The 27,345-nt window shown below is 38.0% G+C and overlaps 1 protein-coding gene across 2 annotated transcripts; it reads left to right on the forward strand.

Moving 5' to 3' along the window:
- Nucleotides 1–266: 266 nt before the first annotated feature.
- Nucleotides 267–27,020, forward strand: Myoz2 (myozenin 2). Of its 2 annotated transcripts, none has more exons than XM_051185565.1 (5): nucleotides 267–376; nucleotides 8,619–8,788; nucleotides 17,599–17,728; nucleotides 18,207–18,390; nucleotides 26,670–27,018. In XM_051185565.1, exons 1-5 carry the CDS (start codon nucleotides 301–303, stop codon nucleotides 26,902–26,904), a joined length of 795 nt encoding a protein of 264 aa, XP_051041522.1. In that variant the 5' UTR covers nucleotides 267–300; the 3' UTR covers nucleotides 26,905–27,018. The 2 variants fall into 2 exon arrangements, with proteins under 2 accessions (XP_051041522.1, XP_051041523.1); XM_051185566.1 differs by lacking the exon at nucleotides 267–376 and adding an exon at nucleotides 1,216–1,377 and having other exon boundaries at nucleotides 26,670–27,020.
- The last annotated feature ends 325 nt before the right edge of the window (nucleotides 27,021–27,345 follow it).

Consider the following 27,345-nt stretch of genomic DNA (forward strand, 5'->3'; position numbering starts at 1 on the left):
GCTTTCATTGTTTCTCAGTGGGTAGTGGTCAACTTACTGGAGGATTGGGTCTGAGACTGTGTCCCCCTCTGTTCATGGGGACATGGGTTGCTGATGAAAAATATGTGCACTGTAGACAGACATGCAGTATACGATGGTCATTCAGTAAAAAGTAATAATAAACTCTTATTAAGGAAGAAAAGTGTTCTCTTGTAGAAAGGATGATCATAACGGATTCTTCACATATGCCTCAATAGTGTCCCTTTGTTTTCAACAGGGAGTAAAAAAAAAAAAAAAAAAAAAAAAAAAAAAAACTAAACCATGCTATCGCACAGTGCCATGGTGAAGCAAAGGAAACAGCAAGCATCAGCCATCACAAAGGAAATCCATGGAAACGGTATCACTGAAACCTCTTCATGGTCTTAATGTAACATGGCATGAAATATAGGTCCTGTCCCTTCTGAATCTAACATCCTAGAGTGCACTCCCTTAAATACGTCCTATCCACCTTAACAAAGTGCTGTTCTCGGGGTGCTGTAGAAAAGCCTATGGTAATGGATGCTTGGGAGTCATCCTTTCTCATCTGAAAGCTATTTTCAGATGAACAACTGCTGCAGGAGGCATGAAGCGAGCTGACAGCTGATGTGTGTGCTCTCCACTTGCGCTATCAGCTAGCATGATGCTTATGGGTCTTGTTTGTTTATAGATGACTTTCATAGAACTCTGCATTTTTTGTTCTGTCTTGATTTCTTTTACTTTGTGTTATGTCAAAAAATTCAAACTGTGTTCTATCAGCCTTCTAAAACTTTTCAGAACGAAACAAAACAACTGATTGCCCAGGAGTTCATATTCACTGTTTAAAGCTGACACTAGTGTTCGCATTTAAGAGTTGAGTTGCTAACATACATTGCATGCAAAATCTACTTTTACTTATGCTTTCTGGGGAAAAAAGTTGGGGCCCTTCTAATGTCAAAACCAACTTACTTTTTAGTATATGATAGATGTAAGATATTATTCCAGTAATAAATAATATTGTCACCCTTTTTTAAATCCTAGCAAATAATTCTGGGAGACCTTGTGATTTACTTGTTAAAAAACAAATTCATTTTGTTCATGAATAAAAATACTGTTAACTTTTGAGTTTAATATTCAGGTCCCTTTTGGGACTGATCTGAGCCATTCCAGACATGTTTGTGGAATTTGCAGGGTGTCCCTTTATTTTTGTGCAGAATGGAACGCTGCACCATGACAATATTCACATCTAGACACATGAAACTGATGAGGCATCTGGAAACCATGACGAGTGTAGTATTTCACCTCATCCTTTCCATAAAGCAAGCTGAACTACCGATCAAAGTGTTTTACATACCGGCCACATACCACAGTCATGTTGAAAGGGTACGGCTCGCCTTTAATCTCTTTGCTATTAAATCACTGTGCTGGCTTCTGCTTGTTTCTCATCTTTACTTTCATGCTAAATTCATTTAGAATAAAATGAGAATAATTCTGGCCTACCAGACTGTATCAATTAAATTTAAATTTTCATGTATCTTTGGGTGTCCTACTTTGAGTAATTTACTTGAAATTGTTTCTGTGGCTTTCCTAGTCAATATGACAAAACAAAAACAAAAACAAAAAATCAGATGATAACTTAAGCTTGAGACTAAATTTCTTGCTGTAAAACTAGGCTTTGAATAAATCATTTTCCTTTACATCATCATCATAATTGTCTGAACACAACTGACCCTATCTAATTACATCATAATCATAAGTAAATCCATTTAATATAATCTCATTCTAAATAAACATGTCAGAGTCTACTCTATATTTTCTTGCCTATACCTATGAGAGTAAAATCATATATTTACAATTTTTTATAAGTATAACCATTGAAAGCTTTATTTTAAGAAAACACACTTATATGTCAATGGGGAAACACTACAACCTCCCTACCAGGAAGTCTTGAACGTGTAAAGGCCTTTCCTCCAACATTGGATGAGCTCACCATGTAGGAGGAGCCCCAGGCTCTGGCTTTATGATGTTGAATATTCTAGATAAATTGGATAATCAGACTCATCCAAGATAAAAACTATATATTATGAAGCAGGACAAATACTTAAGTTCTTCCTTTTCTTTCTGCTAGAGTCTTGTATGAAACTTATGAAGCAGGACAAAAGCTTAATTTCTTTCTTTTCTTTCTGCTGGAGTCTTGCATGGAACTTAACTATTTGTATGTTGCGGAGAATAGAGAATACTATAGCTAGGGGATGTCACCGTTCCTAAGGATGAAGAAACGAGATATAGACTTCAGGGAAACACTTATGGTGGAGATGAGTCTTTATATTTTAAAGCATATTGCAGCTATAAAACATCTGGATAGTTTAAGATGGCATATGCTAGAGCTCTGATCTGAATTTTAAGACTCAATAGTATCCTTGCACATAGGGGCAACATTAAATATTATAACCCATTTGTTATTATTATCACACTCCAAAAACAATAATAGTGAATGATGTTCAGCCAGCTGCAGTTCTTGTGGGGCTGAGACTAAAGCCAGGGACCCTTTGAGATGAGTAGGGACATATAAGAGGGAAAGTTTCACATTTGATCGCTCTCACTATTAGAAAGACAATTTGCCTTTCAAGAATTAGTGAAAAATTCTTCCCATATAGACTATAGTGTTAACGGGATAGAGGGAGTTTTTTAAATCCCTAGTTTCCATTTACGACACCCATGTTCTTGCTCTTTATGGACCCATTGTAAGTTGGTGTCCCATTATGCACCAGAAGGGAGTATATCACATGTCCAGCAAAGAGCTGATAAAAGTATCTAGGGCCTGCCAGATGGCTCAGCAGGCGGGGCTCTTGGTGTCAGGCTTGAAACCTGAATTCAATCTCTGGAATCCACATGGAGGAAGGCAAGAACAAATTCACAGAATCACACACACACACACACACACACACACACACACAGAGAGAGAGAGAGAGAGAGAGAGAGAGAGAGAGAGAGAAACAGAGAGAGAATAAACAAATAAAGGATTTCCTATCACCCACCATCTCCACCCAGATCAGTCTCGCCATAATAGAGCACTGTCATCCTACTGGCAGGAGAGGCTGGGATGGTCTTGAGTTACTGTTGTAACAACAACCTCAGTGCTTCACACAACAGCGTGTCAGCCACGTTTGCAAGCATCTAAAAAGTACAGAAATCTTTTGTTTGCATCTACACATGGCTTAGTTGTGAGGACAAGACAGTCCATGACAGTGCCGTGCCCACAAGCGCTGTGCAGTTTACCTTGAATCTGAACAGATTTCCAGCACCAACAGTAATCCTTGCTCACTCCATAACTTACTGCAAACCTGAAGGCTAAACAAAGAGGGATAAGGGTAAGTGATAAAGGAAGTGATGCGGCCATTAGAACAGATTAAGGACAAGCACACTGGAGTATGGTTGGGAAAGGAAATGGAGTTAATACAACCACAAGACAGACTTGGACTGAGATGTTGCTTAACTGTAAACACAGGTGTTACCAGCAACAGAATGGGAGCCTCCTAACAGGAAAGGGCTCGCGGTGCGCTGCTTCCGCTGTCTGTCTTGTTTGACCTGCTGCAGCTCTTCCGAGGGCTTTGTTGTCAAACGCTTTTGGGATTATTGTCTTTCTCTTTATGTTGTCCTTCTCTTTATAGAGCTTGCCCGGGCATACTGAAGAAAATCAGGCAGGTGGTTTTTGTAAGTTCAGGAAAGGGTCTAGCTTTGTGGTCTGAAATCAGAAAGCCCCGATTCTGAATGGAGGGCTGTGTGGATATGGCTTCGGCCAAGCATCTAATTCAGAAATTCCACGTTGCTGTCCGTTGAGCTGCCTGAAGGCAGGGATGGCTGTGCCTGTTTCTCCATCAGTAACAAAAGGAATAATAGTATAGACAGAAATTGCAAGGACTCTCCGAAAAATTATAGAGCACAAGGCCTAGAATTTCAGATGAAGGATTATATGTGAGGATCGAGTTTTACTTTTCCTGTCAATAAAAATTTCAATATCAAAATGATAACACCAGAAAGGCCTAATATGTCTCAAAACTTGGGGCAGGAGAACAATTCAGTTTTGGGGTTTGTGATTTTTCTTTAACTTTTCCTATTAGTACTATCATAATCTCAAGGAAAATAGAGCATATTTTATTTTGAAAAATGGTGTGTAGCCACCCATTGAGGATCCAGTTCCTTCCTTCCTTTCTTTTTGTTTTTGTTTTTCTGGGTTTTTGTTTTTGGTTTTTTGGTTTGAGTTTTTTGTTTGTTTGTTAGGGTTTTTTTTTTTTTTTTTTTTTTTTTTGAGACAGGGTTTCTCTGTATTGCTTTGGAGCCTGTCCTGGAACTTGCTCTGTAGACGAGGTTGGCCTCGAACTCACAGAGATCTGCCTGCCTCCCAAGTGCAGGATTCAGTTTCTATGCACTTGACCTTACCAAGGTCCTTAAAAGAAGGGAGCTGAATCCTATTTCACACTGATCACGGTCCTGAACTTAACAGTGCCAATCACCGTGACAGGCTGTTCTGCAGCCTACAGACAACACTGGATGATCATGATCTGTTGTGCAACTCAGAACACTGGTAATATGTTTTCCTAAATATTTATGAAACTTCACAGCTAATCACACCTTAATGGAAAGCTTTATAAGTAGTATTAAAACTTAAATTGAAAGCTGTCAGTGGGGATGCACACCTTTAATCCCAGCACTAGGAAGGAAGAGGCAGGTGATCTCTGTGAGTTCAAGGGAGCCTGGTCTACCTAGTAAGTTCTAGGCTAGCCAGATCTATACAGTGGGACCCTGTCTCAAAAGCAAGCAAAAAATTAAATAACAAAAATGCCCCCAAAGTGACACAAGGATATCTGAAATAGGAACACAACAGGTCTCATATAGATTTCAAATTCATTTTCATTTAGAAAAAATATGAATAAAATTTCATTAATTGAAAAAATTTTCAAGCATTTTTCAAGATCACAGGCTGTACTATGATGTTTTATGTTATGTGATATATGGCTTACACTATATAAAAGATAGATTTTTATGAACTATTACTTGTAGATGGAGTCCTTCTGTCTCTGTATCAGTAAGACTACCTAAGTAACACCAGCCTCCACCAACTCTCCTCCCATGCTTTATATACTTTATTAAGATTGAACTTGCCTGACAAGCACGAGGAAGCAATTTTAAAAGATCTTTCTTTGGTCTTTCTACAATTGCTCGTAAGTGGATTGGATTCCTGGATCTGAATACCATTCCATATCACTATAAATGACAGCAATGGGAAAGTATGCCTAGTAATTTTATTTTGATGGATGATCTAATGCCTCAAACACAGCCTTCTAAGTCATGAGGGTGAGGATGTGTATCATTTCTCGGGCACTGAGGTTAAAAAGGCTATTAAAACCTCGTGCTGGGGTTACACTAAAGGTCTGGGCTTAGAAGCCATGTGTGCAGTGGTAGACAGCACTGTCCAAAGCACATTTTGAGTAATAAGAGTGATTGCTAGATTTGGGGGTCACAGAGGGAGGGGAAGGAAAACTTGTTGTTTGTTTATGCAAAGGGTTTTGTCTAATATATCCCTGACATTGAGGGATGGGATGCTTTGGTTGGTATTTTGCCATGCTTTGTGTTATAAATAATCTCACCATGACCAATGTCAAGCTCCCTGAGGCACTAAATGAAGTGTGGGAAGAAATTTGAAACAGTGCAATACCACATAGGTACTTACAAAGCTATGCTATTGCAAGCACTGTAGTATTTTCAGATTTTCTTCATGTAGCTACAATAGATATGAATAACCTCAAGGCCATACAGCAATAGCAAAAGTATCTAGCAACTTATAAAGTGATGCCTTTTGGATAGTTATTGCTCTGATTTGCCTAAATATTCCACTTGTGTTTTGCCCATGGTCTCACTGTTGTAGCTCAGGCTGGCCTTCCATTTGTGATCCTCCTGCCTCAGTCAGCTGAATGCAGGATAACAGGGACATGGCACTATGCACCACCAGAAGTTCTTTTTATTCATTGCTGGGCATAGAACATGGCCTCACATAGGTTAGGCAAGTGCTTTGCCACTGAGATACATCCATAACACTGTATGTATGTATGTATGTATGAATGAATGAATGTATATGGGATGCTGAGCCTGTATCACCCCACCTGACTAATCACTTAATTTTGTTTGTTTTATTTTTTATTTAAATTAGGAACAAGCTTCTTTATCTGTCAGTCCCAGTTCCCTCTTCCTCCCCTCCTCCCCTGGCTCCCTCCCAACTCCTTATACCATCCCCTTTCTGCTCCCCAGGGAAGGTGAGGCCTTCCATGAGAGATCTTCAAAGTCTGTCATATCATTTAGAGCAGGGCCTAAGCCCTCCCATGTGTGTCTAGGCTGAGAGAGTATCCCTCTATGTGGAATGGGCTCCCAAAGTCCATTAGTATACTCAAGATAAATATAGATCCACTCCCAGAGGCCCCATAGACTGCCCAGTCATCCTAACTGACACCTACATACAGGGGGTCTGGATCAGTCCAATGCTGGTTTCCCATCTATCAGACTGGAATGCATGAGCTCCCCCTTGTTCAGGTCAGCTGGTTCTGTGGGTTTCTCCATCCTGGTCTTGGCCCCTTTGCTCATCACTCCTCCATCTCTGCAACTGGATTCCAGGAATTCAGCTCAGTGTTTAGCTGTGGGATAATTACTTAATTTTAACAATGGTGTATCCCCTGTGTAACTGTGAGCTTGTGGAACCTCTGAAAGTGTATTAGTCTTGTATGTGAGTGCCAGTGCATCACTTTATTTTTTGAGGGATGCCTCTGAGCTCAAACATGAAGATGTTCAGTTGCTTTGAGCCACTGTGGAGTGGGAAGGGAAAATTAACATTGGGACAATACAGATTGGAAGGTAAGAAAGAACTTGAGAGTTGCTAATTCATTTTCTGTGTTGTTTATTGTGTCTGTGTTCTTGTGGTATATAGTTTAAGGCAACACTGGATTGTGTCTGCTGATAATTTCTTTCTATGCCCTGACATTGAAGGTTGGTAAGTTCTGGTAGCGGTGGGTGCCCATTTGTCCTTTGTGGCAGCTTGTAGTACGTTGCTAAAAAGGAGTCTGTAGCTAAGGGCAAAATCTTTCTTTTTCCTTATATTTCCCCTGTGCTTTATTTATCAAGCACCTTACCTTGGACCTTCTGGGTCAGCGTCTCTCATATTTGGATGTGATTCTATGTTTAACACAAATTTTCTTCTTATATTAGCAAGAATATATAGAGAAAACAGTTGTAGGAATTAGCACGTCTTTGTTCGACTATAACAGAAGGCAGCTAGGTAAACAATAAAGAGATCAGAGATGGCCTGTGAGGCCTCATCCAGTAGCTTCTGCATAAACCCAGGACATAATCCCTGCATTTACTCCCTTGGTTTGTCTCATTCTATCTGTCATCCTATCGAGGACTGCTGTGTTCTGGTGCACACTCCTCAAAGCTTAATTTCACAGTTAACTTGTCACATCAGCTATGGCTTCTTCTGGGCATGGTGAAATACACCTACAAACCCAGAGCTTGAGAAGGCTGGCACAGGAGCGTCGTGAGTTGGAGCTAGCCCGGGCTGCAAATCTGTCTCCAAACAAAATCAAAACAAAATAAGAAAGTAAAAGAATTTCATCTCTCTTGACTTATGGGAAAGCTCTTTAGTATTAGAAATAGGAAATAGCAATCTTTTGTATTGTTTGTTTGTTTTGAGACAGAATATCAGTATATGACATAGTGGACATCGAACTTGCTATGTAACTCAATATGATCATGAACTCACAATCGTCTTGCATCCACTTATGGCTTCTGGGATTACAGGCATGCACCCACACTCACAACTAAAAATAACAGTCATGACAATTTTTTTTCTATATTTGCAATAAAAGGTACATAAGAAATTAAAACCGGGAGAAAATCCAAACCATAAATGAATTGAGATTCGGTACTTTGGATACAGCGGAAGCATCAGTGATTTTAACCTTTAGTGCAGCAATTCACAGAAGTGGCATTTGAGCTGGTTGGGAAAGATGTCCACCATTTCTCCTGCCTACCTCCTTTATGCGTGCTGGTACCAAATAAAGAATCAATGGTACCCAAGACTAGATGGTGGGGTTGGAAGGAACAGGCAAAGCTCAAGTTGATTAATAGAAATGTGGGGAGAAGAGCAAAGCTTATTAATATAGATATGAAGCAATTCTGTTTGAAAAGTCACTAAATGGGAAGCCTAAATTGTGCTAAGAGTATGACAGTGTACTTTTATTTATTCTTTCTATGCTCCTGGTAACATGCTAAATAGTTTATATGAAATATTTTACTTAAATATAATTTAACTATATTTGATACCAACTCTTTGCAATAATTATTGTTCTCGTTATTATTAGCTGAACATTAGAGACATGAGGTCTAGATAAAATAAGCAACATATGTGATCCTACAGTGCCAAGATGGTGAGTTCAAGATGTTCCCCAAAGCCAGCCCACTGAAACACATTTCAGTCACTTACCGAAAGGCAGGGCAGAAAACAGATTATAGAACTTAGCAAAGTATTTTGAAATGCTTTCTTTTGGATTTTCATGAATGTAAATATCATTTTACAGATGTAGATGGCATGAACCTGGGCAAAAAAGTCAGTATCCCCAGAGACATCATGATAGAAGAATTGTCCCATTTCAGTAATCGTGGTGCCAGACTGTTTAAGATGCGTCAAAGAAGATCTGACAAATATACTTTTGAAAATTTCCAGTATGAAACTAAAGCACAAATAAATGTAGGTACAACCGGACCGTGAGTATCTAAATGAATTAACAGCATACCTAAGTTGGTACGTGTTACTAGGCTCCCAAACAAGTTGCTCTACATATCTTCTTTCAGGTGATTCTATTAGACCTCTTTATTCAGGATGATGAATAGCTTAGGCAGTTAAATAAATGAAGCATTATGTATGATATGAGAATGCTTTTTTGTTCATTAGGGACATTGTGAGCTGTAGATTTGGCACTGAGGAACTGGCCTGTTCTGCTAGGAAGATGGGGAGTGAGTGGAGAGAAGCGGTACTAGATGTTTCCAAGTCTTATCACCTGCAGTTAAATATTTGTGGTGGACACACTCCCAAAGCACACAGAGGACCACAAAGCAAGGATAAGAGTTGTTTTTGTTGAGTACATCCTGGCCCTAAAAATGCTGAGAATGGCAAACTCTGTCAGTCTTGCCTCAAAGTATTTATTCTACATGATCATGACAAAGCCCACATGGACCTAACTCTTTGGGCAGGAAACATCAAAACCTTAACATTTTAAATTATATTTTACAGCGTGGTGTGGTGTTACACATCTATAATCCTAGCATCCTGAAGGCAAAAGTAGAAGGACACTTCACAAGTTCGAAGCTAGCCTGGCCTATATAAAGAGCTCCAAGCCAGCCAAGATTATATAGTGAGACCCTCTCTCAAACTAACAAAATTTAGATTTTACATGTGTTATCATCATATTCATTCAAACAGCCTTTGAGAGAAATTGTAGAGAAGGTAGTTCACAAAATATAAACATAAAATAAAACAGTTGTTAAGGTAAAATGACTTTATTTACTTTTATTGCTTATTTCCTTGAACTCATGTGCCTACCTCTTTTACACAAGAACTGAGATTAAAGGCCCGTGCCATCATGCCAGGCTTTAATTAAGATTTTTTAGAGCTGAGGATTTAATGCAATGTTTGAATCCTTGCCTGGCTTGTTCAAGGCCCCATGTTCATGTAATTCCCTGGAATTACAATCAATCAATAACTATAATTTAATTCTAGTTTTAATCTAGTGGATTCGGTTAGACATGAAGGAGTTTTTTGCTCGAAAACATGGGTAAATATATGTTATTTTAGCGTATTATTATACACAATACCCTCTTCTCAGAAAATGTGGCTAATACAGTATAAGCTGAAAATAATCTGCACTTACCTGATGGTTTATTATGTAACTGCATTCATCAAAGAATAACAACAAAGAAGACCTTTTATGAAATATGAAATAGGGGGATTAAGGAAAGCCTTGCAAAATCATCTGCAAGTTCAGACATCTCAGTAAATGAATAATGTCTGTTTTCATGACTCCTACTTACACTACAAACACTAACCGTGTAGTTACTGCTTTGAAGAAGGTGTATGACAGTGGTTCTCAACCTTCCTAATGCTGAGACCCTTTAATACAGTTCTTCATGTTGTGCTGGCCCCCCAGCCATAAAATTATTTTTGTTACTACTTCATAACTGTAATTTTTCTGCCATTAGGAATTGTAATGCAGATATCTGTATTTTCCAATGGCCTTAGGTGACCCTGTGACAAGGTTGCAACCCACATGTTGAGAACAATAGGTATATGGGATTAAAAGTATCCTTATGAACATAACATATTTTCTCATCATGGCTACCTCAAGTTGTTGACAATAATCTTATATATCTGTTTTCAGCTATAATAAATGTATGAAGATATGACTTGAGAATTATACTATTCCAAGAAAATTGGACACTAAATGATTAATAGAAACCCAAACAACCATACTAAAGTAATTAATGGTGATAAATAATTCAGAGTAGTAAGTCCTAATAATGATTGTAAAGGCAGTAATTACTCTATCTTTTAGTATTGTGTGCTTTTATTGTCTCTAGACAAAGGATACATTTACTTGCCTTTGAATTTCCAACATAGTATCTACAATGTAATAGGCACTCAATAGATGCCTGCTAAAGGTATGAATTGACTGACAGGAATAGGCATTATTTTAAAAATTCCTGCCATGTTAACAATGTTCCACACGGCAGTGACTGTCATCTTCTGTGACAAAGTGAGTGTGGCACCACATACGCCACCTTCCTCATATTCCTCAGGCATATTTTAGAATAAAATCATGTCACAAAGAGGTTGTACAGTCAGATGGTATCTTAGAGAGGATTTGAATCCCCATATTTTGTAGATAAGAAAAGAAATTAAGAAAGACAAAGAAACTTGTAAGTAAAGTAATCACATTGTTTATAGGGGAGACAAGACCAATCCCTCAGTGACTGGTTCCCAGGCCAGAGTCTCCTTTTAATGCATCATGAGCCATTAACCTAATTATTGATTACATTTCTGGAGAAAGCTTTTACTGTTCCCTACCCATTGAGCTATAAACACATTAAAAATACTTAGCTGTCTAGTTCTTTTTTTATGCTAAATTTTAGAATTTCTTATAAATAACATGAATCAAGTCCCCAATAACCAATACCATCATCTCTACTATTAACTATCATTATTTATTTTATTTGTTTGTTGTTTGTTTTGACAGTCTCATGTATCCCAGACTGGCCCTCAGCCAGCTATGAAGTCAAGACTGGCCTTGAACTCCTGATTCTCCTACCTCCATCCCCAAGTACTGGGATTACAGACATGCACCACTAAATAAAAATATAAATGCAGTTTTGAGCTTAATCTACTCTTAAGGGGCACTGGCAAATTCAAGTCTCACATACTTTGTGTGAAATAAACAGTAACAACAACAAACAGATGAGTTCTTCAAAAGAATCATTGCTGCTATACGAACCAGTTTCAGAGTCCTGGTTCATGAAACTATTTACTTCTTAGATAAAAGGCCGAGAGAGAGAGAGAGAGAGAGAGAGAGAGAGAGAGAGAGAGAGAGAGAGAGAGAGAGAGAGAGAGAGAGACAGAAGGAAGGAGTTTGTGAAATAAAAAAGCATTCAAGATAAAGTAAAAATGCAAGCAGAATTAATGATAATTACAATTCTCTTCTAAAAGTCATGGAAAATGAATATTGAACTTTTTGTAATCTCTAAAATTTCCAAAGGAAATTGTACTATAAGAGGCAATTCTGCCAGGGAAGAGCATGACAACTGGCTACCTAATGCCAAATGGTCAGCCCTGAAAACATATATACAAGTAACATTACACAGACTGAGTGGGCTGCATTTATGTATTTAAGATTTTATATATATATATATATATATATATATATATATATATATATATAGAGAGAGAGAGAGAGAGAGAGAGAGAGAGAGATAGATAGATAGATAGATAGATAGATAGATAGTGTGTGTGTGTGTCACACAATTAATGAAAAAAGAAGACATAAGCAGGGAGGGATATATGGGAGAGTTTGGAGGGAGGAAAGGAAAGGGAAAATGATGTAATTATAATCTTAAAAAATAAAATATATAATTTAAAACTAAAAGAAAAAACTACACATTTGCAAATGTACTGAGACATTTTTATTCCCTTACAATTATTTCAGTTTGTCATGATTTTAGACTGTCACATTCCATTTTTCCCCAAAATATATTCACTAATATATCAAAACAGAAACAATTCTTTAGTAAGACTAACTAAGCTATATTGGGAGTGTTAATACATATTTATTATTGTTTAAAAACAATTTATGTTTGATGTAAAGTTTACAAAGAACCCTATCTTTCTTATCACTTCTGCAGAAATCATGTAATGTGTATTGCATATTTGTTTTTAATTTGCATACTTTTAACCTATTCTGGTTTCATTTTCTTTAGGGTTAGCCTTGCTAAAGTCAAAACCACATTTTTCATTTGTCTTTTCAACCTTTCTGACAGGAAGTACAGATGATGAACACTGTAATTTAAGACTTATGTCACAATCAGTCATCAGCTGAGCATCACAGGGCTTTGTTTGTACACTAACCTATGATAATAGAAGTCTTGGGCCCTTCCTGCTAATGACTAACCAGAGCTGATGTTCCTGGTCATTGTAAACCTCAGGAGAAGCTTCCAGTAGGCTGGAATCATGGGCTCTAAAATGAATGTGGGTAGGATTACCTGTCCCCACAGATGAACTTCATTTCATAGGCACCTTCTAGAAACTTAACAAAAGGCAATTCTTAATTCATTATACTTTATACCTTACCACATTTATCCCAACAACCTTTTTATTTACAATTGAAGTTGGTAAAATATAATACAGCAAATTAAGTAAAACACTTGAGATAGATGTTAAATTAAAACTGTAGAACATCAAGTATGTATGTATGTAAATGCTTTATATTTAGTATTTATTAAAACTAGCCTTTAAAACTTTTTAGTTTCACTGTGTAGTCCTGGCTGACCTGGAACTCACTATGTAGACCATACTGGCTTCAAACTCATAGAGATCCACCTGCACTTTTTTCATGAGTGCTGAGATTAAAGGCATGTGCCACTACACCTGGATAAAAATAATCTTATGTATAACTATAGAAAAAGAATAATGTTGCCTAACTAGACATTAAAATCTACAAACTGGTGGGGGACTCACAATGCCATGAAGGTGGTAACAAAAATCTGTTTGACAAGAACAAATAAGAGGATTCATAAAAGAATGGTACAGATGTAGTTCAAGTATTGAAATAATACAGATGTGGTGGCATTTCTGGTAATCTACATGGGAAAGAAGAGGGAAATTGAAGATAGACCTAGAGAATTTAGGATTTGGCTTGACAATGAGCAGAGGGAGGTCATTCTAAGTAGATGAAGTAGCAATAGTAAATTGGTGAACAGGAAAGGGCATGGAATATAGGAGATTAGATCTTGGAAATGTGCTGGTACATGTAAGAGGTAAGCCCAAGATATTAATGTTTGAAATAAGAAAGAATTTCTAAAGACTGGAGTCATGTCATAAGTTGAAGCGTCAGTGTTCCAACTGCATGATGGGAAATGAGCAGAAGGTAACATCTATATGATAAAGAATGAGGAAGATGGGTGGACTCAGCAGTCAAGAGTACTCCCTGCTCTTGCAGAGGGCCTACATTTAGTACCCAACACCCACATCACAGCTTACAACCACCTGTAATCCCAACTCCAGAAGATTCTACCCCTTATGGCCTCTGTAGGCAACTACACTCACATGCACTAACCATACACAGACATACCTCCATGTAATTAAATATAAAATAACCTTTGAAAGGAAAATAAACAAGGAAGATATATACATGCAGACTAAAGCGGAAAATAAGCACAATGCTAAAAAGGTTATGGTGAAATGAAATTAGCTTGATTTGATGATCTACTCTTTAAAAGTTCAGGAACTACTCATAGGAGACTTACACAATATAAGGCTTTGTTAAAAAAAAAAAAAAGCATTAGATTTAAAGCAGACAAGTATATGCATGAAGATAGCCTTGTGTAAAGAACCCAGAGTGCTGTTTGTGACTGAAGCACCTTCTGAACATTGAGAACCAGTCCTCAGGGAGGAGACTTCCAGGTCAGATCCAGCTCTAAACCTCCAAATCTTGTGTGGTGTCTTAACCACGACTAGTGCCTTCCCTTCAGTTTCAGAGAGACAACCAAGGGCAACATCCATCACCTTCATTGTTTGGGGGTTCTCTTGGACTCTCCTGACAGAAAATTCAAAATGGCATTTCACATACCTGGCACTGGAGGTTTTGATAAATATCCTATGACTTTTGGGAAAAAACATTGTTACCCCAGGTGGTTTAATTTCATTTAAACTATATATAATATATGTAAAATTTATATTATATATAATTTTAGGTAAACATAAAATAATATTATTTCCTATAGCTTTCTGAACATTCTTGGTGTTATTTGTCCCCCCTCCTCTCTCCCTCTCTATTGACCTTTCCCCTTCCCAGATAAAGTTCCTCATTGTTTTTCCAATGTACTCCTCCTGTACTACTATTTCCCTCGCTAGAATAACCACCCTCCTTTGTGGCCCCTGTTGAGTTTCTCTTGCCAGCCTGGTCCTCCAGCTATTTTGCCCCCAAATAAACACACGGACACTATATTAGTTGTAAAACTGTTGACCGATGGCTAGGGCTTCTTATTGGCTATCTCTGTCTCAATTATTAACCTATAACTGCTAATATATGTATTTTTACATGTCCTTATTTTACCAGAGAAAACCTGGTGCATCCTATCCTCCTAGTCTCTACATAACATCTCCTCGAGGCACCTCTCTGCCTCTCTTTCCCAGAATTCTCATCTCCTAGTCCCGTCTGTCTTCCTGCCACTATTGATAAACAGCGTTTTATTCATCAACCAATAAGAGAGACATATATACAGAAGACATTCCCCCATCAGGTCCCGCTTCTGAGGTTACTCCAGGTTATACCCTCACATCTAAACATCCATAACTAGGATCCACCAATCTACCAACGGGGTGTTTGTCTTTCTAGACAAACTGAGGGTTACCTCCCTCAGTATAATATTTTATAGTTTCATTATTTAAGTGCAAATTTCGTGATTTAATTTTTCTCTACAACTAGTATTTCATTGTGTATGTGTGCCACATTTCAACATCCACTCATCAACTGGAAGACATTGATCAGTGGAGTAGGGAGGAAACCCACAGAGCAGGAGAGAATCTTTGTCAGCTATATATCTGAAATAGGAGTAAGATCCAAGAACATCTAAAGAACTCAAAACAAATGGCCCCGTTAAAAGTGGCTTATGGATCTGAAGTAGAGAGTTCTCAAAAGAACAAATCAAAATTCCTAAGAAATACCTTTAAAAGTGTTCAACATCATTAGAAATCATGGAAAGGTAAATTGAAAATACTTTGATATTTCATCTTAACCCAGTCAGTATAGCTAAGATCAAGACAAAAACTGATAACAAATATTGATGAAGGTGTGGCGAGAGGGAAAAACCTTTACTCACTGTTGGTGGGACTGAAAACCAGTGCAGCCACTGTGGACATCACTATAATGAATTCCCACCAAGATAAAATAGATCTGCCATAAGGCTCAGCCGTACCCCTCCTTGGCATATGCCCAAAGGACTCAATAGATATTTTCTGACATATGTTCATTTCTGGTTAATTCACAACAGCTAGGAAAATGAGAACAAAAATAAAGTTCTTAAAGGTACTATTTTCCTGCCATACAGTAAATCCTAAATTATGACCTCAACAAATTCACTAATAACTTAAGTGAGAAGTCTCCTTTATTAGAATTCTATTTTCTTAAAAAAAAAAAAAAAAAACCCATGTTCTTTCTTTTCAGGCCATGTAGTTGAATACATGTAGCTTTTCAGTTTGCCAGCATGGTATGTATGATGGCTGTTCAAGTGTCATAGAATTAAAAACCTTTCTACATTCTAAAGAATCTAAAGCTTAAATATGATGTGAATATAATAAACAATCAAGAGGGCCACATAACCCTCATTAAAACGTTATAGCCTATTGGTTACCCTCCAGAACTTGAAAGTGAGATCTTATTGCTGAAGACATCAGATACTGGAGTCATAGAGAGCATGGGGCAATCTAGCTAGCAGTCAACTGGAAGCTGCATCCCTACTGGTTAGCTTTCATAGTGCTGGGAGCTATGCAAGCTACCAGAGGAGATAATCAAACCAATCACAGCCTTCTGTGAGCCTTGCAAATTACATTAATGACTGGCCTAGCCAGACACTCCCACTGGTGCAATGGGGGCAGAAATTTTATGGGAGTGAGCAACCACTTTTTCACTGGATTTAAGTATGACACTGTGAATAGAGTTAAGACCTGTGGCTACAAATGTCATGGACTCTAGGGGTAAAATCTACTAGTATATTCTGCTAAAAGACATACCATTAAAATGATTTCTAATGACATACTGCTTCAGCCACAGGTCAGTGCACTGTTCAACTTTCATCAGAAAGGTTCTTCTTGCAGTAGATAACAATTACCAAAGAGACTCCAGACAGTCAACATACAGAGCATAACAGACTTGGGAGTGCTCAGCCTAAATGATACACCTGTATCACAACCCTCTTCTCAAGTCTCAGGAATGGTTATGAACAACAGGGGTAGTGGGTGGTGTTTGCCAGACCACAACAGGACAGATGCACCTATAAACCCCCACAGCAATTGTGACAGTGTATACAAGACCTGAGCAAGTTCAAGCCAGACAGAACCCCAGCACGGGCGTGAGGTCCCAACCCCCACTGAGGAGCTCTTGCTGCTGAGAGAGGAAAAATCATTGTCTTTACAGTGTGACAACTGGTTGACCACATTCCAGCATAAGCCCCATACCTGGGAATTGTTGGCCAATACATACTGGACTCAATGGGGAAGGGAAGACATGAAATTTGAGGAACTGGGGGAGGGAGGATATTGGAGGAGTTTGGGGAGGGAATGTATATGAGCAAATATATAGAATTCTCGGAGTTAATAAAACATTATTTTATAAAAGAATCTCTAGGTCAAATGTTTGACCAATATGCTTTGTTTTATTAGATTGGTAAAGATTTAAAAATCAAGCAGATATCTCACAGTGATGTTATGAACAGAAATCAAATAAACTGAGGGGAAGCTCTACAATGTCATGCACACAGTAATGCTCAATTACTTTTGGTTTTAAGTTTTGGCCAGTGGATTATAGCCTGACATACACAAAAGTTTTCATTGAACTGCTCAACTTCATTATAAATTCGTGATACTTTATAATCATTTAAATAATTGAAAATAAATAATATGTAAATTACTGAGTTTCTGAGAAACAATATGGTGGCATTATGTTTAATTTCTTGATGTACAAATGGAAGCTTGCATGTGCCCTTACTGTGATTAATTTCACTTTTAAACAAATACAGCACAATATTGCTATGCAGAATGGGAAAATTGATGGAAGCAACCTGGAAGGTGGTTCACAGCAAGCCCCCTCGACTCCTCCCAACACCCCAGATCCACGAAGCCCCCCAAATCCAGAGAACATTGCACCAGGTAACTAACCACCTTCAAATGGAACAGTAAAATCTCTATGCATTTAAAAATACTACACCTTGACATTCATTAAATGACATTTAAGTGGTATTGCTTTTCTCATTAAATATATTTTCTTCATAATTTTAAGACAAAAGTAAAATTTAAGTTTAAAAGAACCATGTAAAATATTTATAATAGTTATCTATTCTTTCAGACAATCCATGGTATTCCTTTTTAATTAATGAATTTGTTAATTATTTGGTGTGTGTGTGAGAAAGGATATGTGCGTGCGTGTGTGTGTGTGTGTGTGTGTGTGTGTGTGTGTGACTCTGACTTCTGCTGAGTGCATGTGGAGATCAGGAGACAGCTTTCTGGTGACTCATAGGGTTCCTGGTAAACTTACCCAGCAAGGAACACTAGCTTCAGGACGATGTTAAGTGGCTCTCAGTAAGTGAACGTTATTCACTGTTTATTCACTTTTGCTCTATCCCCAAAGGATATTCTGGGCCCCTGAAGGAAATTCCTCCAGAAAGATTTAACACCACTGCTGTTCCCAAGTACTATCAGTCACCCTGGGAGCAGGCCATTGGCAGCGACCCCGAGCTCCTGGAGGCTTTGTATCCCAAACTTTTCAAGCCCGAAGGGAAGGCAGAACTGCCTGATTACCGAAGCTTTAACAGGTAACTCGATTACCCAGCGTGGCTGGGTGGACATGAGAAACCCAGACATGCTCACTGCCACTGTACAGGGAGTCGAAGACTCTGTAGAAAACCAGCTTTGATCTCAAGAAAATAACCTAAGAGGAAGCACATGGGTCTAAGTCTGAGTAGACACTAATTTTTGCACTATGACTAATACTCTGAAGGTTTTAACTGCTTAATTCACTGAGGCCTGTATAAAGAACTTAATAACGAAATCATAAAATTTTACCATTCATTACTTATGATTTATTTCTATTTCTCCATTTTGTTTGTGTGGTGGGGGAGGCAGCACACATGCCCCAGTGCATATGCAGAGGTCAGAGGAGACCCTGCAGGGGTCTGGTCTTGTCTCCTACCAAGTAAGTCCTTGGAATTGAACTCAGGTCATCAGGCAGAACTGTAAGGCCTTTACCTGATGAGCTGTCTTGCAGGCACAATAATTCTTTTTAAGTGACTGAAAAGCTACGAAGATAGCCAATTGTGTTGAAGACCAAAATCTCGGGGGGGGGGTAATAATAAAAGAAAATTTAGAACCTAAATCCAATATTTGATGGCACTTTCCTGGGGGAGGTGCTCACTGGTGAGACATGAAAGGCTGAGAGGCAAAACAGAACTGAGCAGTTGGTAGTGTGGGACCAGAGGGAACAGATTAGGATCTTTCACGGACACACAGATAAGCCCTGCTGTTTACTCCCGGCTTTCAGACAGAAATTGTTAGCCCATCCCTTTGGAGTAAAGGCAAAGAGTAGACCAGCTTCAGCACACTCAGTGTGACTTCAGTCAGCAGCGTCAAGCTGGGCAAATGCCACCTCCTTTTAGTCACACAGCTGCCGTGACAAGTCAGTCCTTTTGGATGATACAATTTTAGACTCAAATCATTTTTATGACTGCCAAGTTTCTGTCCACTTTTTATTATGGCGAAACACATAGTATATGTAAATTGAACAACTTTAACCACTTTTTAAAAGGTGGATTTATTTTATGTGAATGAGTGTTTTGCATGAATGTATATGCTCCAGGTGTGTTCATGGTGCCCATGGAGGTCAGGAAAGGGTGTGAGGTCCCCTAGAACTGGAGTTAGAGATCATCATGGGCCACCATTTGAGTGCTGGGAACCTAGACATCTGTAAGGACAGGGCATGCTCTTAACTTCTGAGCCATCTTTCCAACCCCTGATTTTGAACCGTGTTAACATACTTACCAGTAGTGTTCACTGCATTCACAATATATGTAACTACCACCACCATCCCCAAGGCTCACATTCTTGGAAGACCAAACCATATCCGTTAGACAATGGTTTCTAAACCCTTCTTCCCTGGTCTCTAACAGCCACCATTCTTATTGTCCTTATGAGTTTTGCTATTCTAAATATTTCTTATAAGTGAAATCATATAGTATTTGTCATTTTAGATTGTCTTAGTATAATATCCTCTAGTTTAAAATTTATTTGGTGTTTATATTACTATAAAATTCAAGTTGTTGACTATTTCTAGGGATAAGGGGGTTTGTGATTGAACAGGGATACATATAATGCTCTACAGTAGTTCCTAATATGTATGGCTATTCTGAGATGGATAGATATATATATTATAGAAATTTCAATATGTTTGTCTGTACATGTATCATCTTGAGAGACAGAGATACGTTTGGCTTAATAAATGGATTTAGTGACACTAGACACAGCTGAAGAGAGGACTGTGATATGACACAGGACAATGATGTTCCAGCTGAAACATGGAGGTGGCGGGGAGAAAAGAATTCACAGAGCAAAGGAAGCAGAGGGCGCATGAGCAGCAGCCATAAAAGTCTGTGGAAACAGGACCCTGTGGACAAGTAAGAGCAACTGGGAAGGACTAATGGCCAAGACCTCTTCAAACTTGACAGGAGACACGAAGCCTCAAGAAACACCACTCAAGCTGAGAAGTGTGAGCAAGGCAGGAAGGAAGTTCTGAGGCCTGGGATTAAAGTATCTCTGCAAAGAATTAAAAGCAAGATGATTTCCTAATTAAAATAAAGGAAATCATGAAATAGCACCTAAAATCATGATATCACTACCAATTTATAATTTGACATCCACTAAAAATATTCTTTAAAGGTCAAAGTTAAATTTAAGAGTTACATACACATTTTCAGACACAGACATTTGTTGACCCATATTAGACAATAAGACAAGAATAATAAACAAGGCCGCCATTATTCACAGATGGTGTGATTATGTCCCCAAACATCCAAAAGGAGCTACAGGCAATCAGTAGAATTAGAAGGTAAATGTGGCAGGAGTACAGACTACAAAGTCAGCATAAAATACACCAGGAACAATAACTAGAAAATACATAACTTTAATAATATCACAGCCTCTTAATCTATGATTTGTGAGTGCTTCTTTGTCTATTTTGTACCCCAATAAACTTTTTATTTTGAAACTCCCATATAGACAAAGTAACTCCAGTAATTATCTCTACCTATATAAATTCAATGTGACAAAGGCCCTTTATTGAACTAGTCAAGATATAGTCCAGTCATTTAAAAAGAGAAGTTCAAATAATTTCCAGGTATAAAGTGGGTACTTTTCACATTGTAGGTCAACACAATTTTATTTGCTCAAACTACTAATGATTTTGAGAATATAATTTGACGAAGAATAGTTCGTCAATTCTCATGCACACATTTCAAAAGTAGAATGCAGCATTGTTTTTCTCCTGTGTTTACTAAATTATTCAACATGCTACTACATTGAGACTTTATTCTGATGTAACTTTTTCACTTTTGTAAAACAATGGCAAAAGACACTGGGGGGGGGGGATTCCACAAGTCCTAAAGTCCTTGCAAGAAGTAAACTCCCACAGTTTAGTTCCCCCATGTCCTTAGCATAGTCATTGTGTTTTAACAGAGTAAGATGCAGCGGTGATAATGACTGAAAGAAAAGTGACTCCCAAGGATGATTATAATTACTTACGGCCCCCCAAATGATCAAGATTTGTATACATCTTTTTGTTCTTATATTCCTTTTGTATGTATTCAAACTTCATGCTACATCCAAATCCATGGAACAAATGGGAAGTAAACTGATGGAGAGGAAGGTCCTGACTTTGCTTTAATTGCTGTATGATCTTTGGTGCAATACATAACATAATGTTCTCATCTGTAGAACATATTTTTATGACTAAAGTGCTTTAAAATATATCACACTTGCTATTTGGTAGAATAATTTATTTTTTAAATTTCAATGTAAACATTTTATCTTATAGAAAAAACTATTATAAGTACACAATACATGCAGTGCTATTTAATTTTACAAATATGATACTATCAGAGTAAACAAGAAAGCATGAACCTGTGAATCAGAAAGATACACTCTTATTATTCACTACATAGCCAACATGATATGGAAACCATTGACCTATTTCTGAAGTTAGTTTTATGGAAATTATAGAGATACAATTCCATTTTAAAAGAAGACTTGACGTCTTTTCACTGGAAAATTTTTGCTCCACTAATTGGAACGAAGCTTGAAAGTATTTCCATGGACCTAAAACATCCTACCAGCAGTCTGCCACTCTGGATGCTAATGCACACTCCTTCAAGTCTGTGGAGAGGGTAATGGAGCCCAGATCAACAGGATGTCATCTCAGAGATGCCAAAGAAAAGAAAAGAAAACTGTTTTCCAAGCAGCAGATTCCACTGGACCTACAGTGGGAGCTGAGAGATGGACGGACGGAAAGGAAGGGATATTGTGCTTTGTAAGGCAAGAAAACTATTCACGGTTTCTTGGGAAAAAATAAACTTCAATTGGTTAAAAAGAAAGAAAACAGTACACTAAATGCCAAACCTAAGCTGAAAGTCGCCTAGTGGGGAGCTCTCCCTTTGAAACTTAACTCAGAAAATGCTTTTTAAAAGTTTAAAAAAATTTATTTCTAGAATAACTATAAAATCACTTCACCAAATCCTGCTTACTTCAAAAGTGTTCAACTTTAGCCTCTTTTATCCGGTGTGTGTAACCACTCTTAAAGCCCCAGGAATGAGTGTTTTGTGCAGGGACCCATGTGAGACAGACATGCTTGGTTTAGTGGCTGTGTTACTCCTATGCGGAGACTCACTTTCTCCCTCTTGCTCCCTCTCTCTTCTTCTCTCTCCCCCTCCCCATTCCCCCCTTTCCTCTCTCTGTGTTCTTACTGTGGGAAACTGATCCCATGCCCTTGCACATGCCAGACATGGACTCTACTACTGAGATCTCTCTCCAGTCTAAAATAATTAATAAGTTAGTACAGAGGGCTCTGTGCTATCTCTGTGTGGATTTAAATGGTGCTCTTCCTCCGTAACTAGATTCCACAATGCTATAAATACCATGTTTTATTTTTCTTCATGGCACTTCTCATTACCTCCTGCATGGTCAATCCATTCCCTTTCCACGAGTTTCCTTCTCTGTAACACAGACACCCGTGAAAAGTTATACCACTTTATCCTGTTTTTCACCATGACCTGGAACCTAGTAGCCATTCATTAAATTTCTATATTGGGTAATGAATTGATCTATGTAATGTTGAGTAATCTAACTTAGAATATTGGTTCTCAACATGTGGGTCACAACACCCTTCCCTCCTCCTCCCCTAGTTAAGCAGACTCATCAACAACCCTTTTCAGTGAGGTAACTCTTTCTGACTTACAGCTTCTTCTCCCTTCATTCAGGGAAGTTACATTCTATCAATCATTGACTCCGATCATGATCTCAATACTCTTTTACTCTGCTGGAAGCTTGAATGTCCTTAATATCAACTCTCACTTGTTCTTTGTGTTGTCGTGTCTGCTTCCTGTACACTCTGGGAGACTTGGCCAACACAATTCAGTATAGTGTGCCTTTACTACAGGAAAACGAGTTGACTGACTTCTAAAGGGATTACAGTTTCTTTGAGAGTAATGACAACGCCTTTGGTTTCTACTTACATTCTTCTAGCACATCCTGAGAAACAATGGATTTTCATAATTGCTATTTAGCGTTCTTAGGTGGATTAATGTAATAATGGAGGCGTATAATCTTACTAGAAAAAAATAACAGAGTACTAAAAAGGTACACGATTGAGGCTATTTCTAGGAATACGTACATATGAAGCACTTCACAAACAAGAACGCAGGGATGGAAACATGGTGCAGGAATAAGGTGTTTTGCCAGATTACACAAACTCTTGATTTTGACCCTGAGCATAAAAAATGAAGAAACAGAAAACCCTCTCCAACACACAAGGAGAAACAGATGTTACATATGTGAATAAAATTAATAGATTAATAAATCCGGGCTCAATTTAAATTGATACAGGCTCAATTTTAGGAACTTACTATTATTATATTATTACAAAACAACAAATACTGCAGAGTTTAAAAAAAAAGCAGGTGATGGACAGAGTGTCCAATGAGTGTTTTAAAACAAGATTTTATTTTAGACATTTGATAAAATTTTCAAATCAATATATAAAATTTCAAGTGTTTCTGAACTAATTTAGTTTTATAATGCTTTTAGAATTATTTTCTCTATGGTATGTAGTAATATTTTAAAGACTATGACAAATTCTATGGAAAGTTAAAAGTAACAAAATATTTCTGGGATTATTTATGAGTGGCCGTGGATTTGTGAAACATGTGTGTGACCATGGATTCGACCTCAAATCCCTCTCCAGAAAACATAAACACAATTAAGTTTTCCCATACCACTAAAGATATTTTGAATCAAAATGTGGCCAACAAACTCTTATATGTCCTGATCTCCAAGACTATATTAACACCAACCACCAAATTAGTTAAAGATGTAATGACTGATTCTTGACATGCTATTGGTTGCATGCCTCTTCCAGCAGTTGAGGGCCCTTTACATGATTTTTCTAATGAAATGAGAGCAAATCTAAATGGCCAACTGTGAAGTTATGAGAGTAACGAATGGCCAACTGCAGCTCATGACAAAGAAGCTGTGTGGACACTACAATGCCTGGACTGAGAAGATGGGAAGGACACTGAATAGAACATTCCTTCTAGCAGACTAGAACAACTAATTAAACAACTCAAATTTGATGATTCAAGTTGGTAGTGGCCACTGTATCTATTAAAGCTCTATTATTTCTTTAATAGAAGGCACACAGGCTATACTTAAGATATTCACAAAAGAGAGCAGAGAGATAGAGATGTAAAGAAAATTAAATCTTGCCCATGTCTTTCAAAAGTGTTCCCCATTGCACTGAAAAAACATAACCATTTTGTCCACTCCTATTGTCTGATGTCTGTGGGGATCTTCCGGTAGAATGCACTGTGCAAGCATATTGTAATAAGTTACAACGCACACCCTTCCGGAATTCAGCAAGATAATAAAAGACAGATAAACAAATACCAAAGACTAAAGAAAGATAGACAGAAGGCGGAGTCTGTGAAAACATGGTCTCAAGGCAAGGGAATCTCCAAGAAGTTGTGAGTTTAAACTTAAGGAGTGTTGAGAATATGTTACAACAAGAGAACTCCAGAGAGAGAGAGAGGGGTGGGGGAGGGAGGAAGGAGGCGAGTCATGTTCCCACACACACACCAGCCAAAAAATGCTCAACCTTGCACCTGCTAGTTGCTAAAACTCTAAACCCGTGAGTACCCTTGATGTTTCCATTGCTCCTGTATTTTATCTGATGCTGTCTCCATCTGCCTCCTAAACGGACCTTGAAACCACTTGGTCTCCCATCTTCACAGATAACACTTGGAATACAAACTACAGTTTATCACGGGTTGCCTCTCTTGGCTTCTTATAATCGGTTCACTTGGCAACTAGAATCCCCATTACAAAGTTTAACCAGGTCCTATTGCTTCCATCCATTGGATTCTCTTCATACTCACAGGAAATCCACTTTTTAAAAAGATTTAGTTGCGTGTGTGTGTGTGCGTGAGTGCGTGTGTGTGTGCCTGTGTGTGCAGAAGCCAAAAGAGGACATCCTCTGCCCTGGAGCTGGTGGTACAAGTGGTTATGTCCTTCGGGTACTGATGCTGGGAACCAAACTCTGGTCTGCAGGAAGAGTAAGCACTATTAACCACTGAACCATCTATCTCTTCAGCTCCTATATTTTCTGCTTAGACAAACTCCCACACAATCAGCCCATGTGCCTCTCCTGCCTTCATCTGCTTATCTAGAAAGGTGTGTCTTCCTCCTTTCCCTGACATTTCCAAAATTTTATCTGCCCTTGACTGTTCTCTATAGGGAACATGCTGTTGCAAATTGGCCAGATTCTAGTGGTTAACTTCTCATCTGTAGAAGGTAGTTTAAATGTCATTTTCCCCCAGGGAAATATTTGTGATGACTCAATCTAAAGAAACAAAACACTCAGTTATTCACATCCTCATCCTATTTAAATCTGCTACATATCTCATCACTGTTAGATGTTTGTTTTTGTGTTAATGCCTCCTTCTTCATGCGAGATCTGAAACTGTGTTATCTATATTGTTCATTTAGAACTAGGCCTGGCAATGAATGAGCAAATAATACCTAACATAAAACAAGTTAAAAATTTATGTGAGATTCTGTATGCAATGGTAGTAGAGGTTAGATTTTTTTTTTTTTTTATTCGAGATAAACGGGGGAACTTTGAAATCTTTTTATGTGTTTATTTGGGATTATGTTTTAATTATGACATTTCTCACCTCCCTTTTCTCCTTCCAAACTCTCCCATGTACCACTCCCTGCTCCCCCTTCAAATTCATGACCTCTTTCTGCAAACTTTGAAATTTCTAATGTCACATTAGGACATAGGACACATTTCTTACCTTCAAAGAGTTTGAAATCTATAGATGATCCCAAACAAATGAAAGTCTCTAAAACATACACGAACAAAACAAATACCCCAAGTACGGCATGGTAATAGAAACAACCCCTACCACAGGAATCCAATGAAGGATCGGTGGGCTGGGGTAGTCGAGGGGAAAATAGAAGTGAAATGCCACAGCCATTAGATACAGCAGGCACACAAGCACAGAGGCAAACAAGGGTGGCTTGTAATGACTCAGGAGCAAATTTATCCAAAACTAAGACTATCTACAAAGGGACCCCACAGCAATTTGTCATTTATCTGTTTTGCAACCAGTACATGGACCTTCAATGAAAATGCTTGCTTCTGAGGCCTCAAACTAAAAAATACCAGTTAGAGTCCATAATAACAGGTCCATAAAATTATGAGATTGTTTGATGCATTTTATGACAAATATAATTGATTATTAATTATTTGCTTTTCTGTTCATTCCCACAGAGTTGCCACTCCATTTGGAGGTTTTGAAAAAGCATCAAAAATGGTTAAATTCAAAGTTCCAGATTTTGAACTACTGTTGCTAACAGATCCCAGGTTCATGGCCTTTGCCAATCCTCTTTCGGGCAGACGGTCCTTTAACAGGACTCCAAAGGGATGGATATCTGAAAATATTCCTGTAGTGATAACAACTGAACCTACAGAAGACACCACTGTGCCAGAATCAGATGACCTGTGACAAGGAAGCTGGACAGGCCAGCTCTGCAAATAAAAGCTGCCGTTATCCTACTTGCTAAATTCTTCATTACTATTATCATTTAATAGCAGTTAAGTGAACTTAATCTTATGGCATTTAATTTTAATTGAACAATTAAATTCTTATTTAAAAAACTTTTAAGTCACTTGTACTCATTCATAACTTTATTTTCATATCTATTTTTCTTTTAAATAATCTAGTCTTTTCATGGTGAAGGTTCAGATGGAAAAATAACAGACAAAAATTTTCTTTGTTCCAATGAAATTATTTTAGAAAACTTATATCGACTCTGGAATCAAAATATAGTAAGATATGTGGGGTAATTCCAGATTTTAAGTGCAGGGTGAGAGTTATATGAGATGGTCTACAGACATTATTGCTGCACAAGAGGGGTAGGTACTTCCTGTCTGGTTCCATGGCAGC

The sequence above is a fragment of the Phodopus roborovskii genome, unplaced genomic scaffold (assembly GCF_943737965.1).
Source record: "Phodopus roborovskii unplaced genomic scaffold, PHOROB, whole genome shotgun sequence".
Taxonomy (NCBI): domain Eukaryota; kingdom Metazoa; phylum Chordata; class Mammalia; order Rodentia; family Cricetidae; genus Phodopus; species Phodopus roborovskii.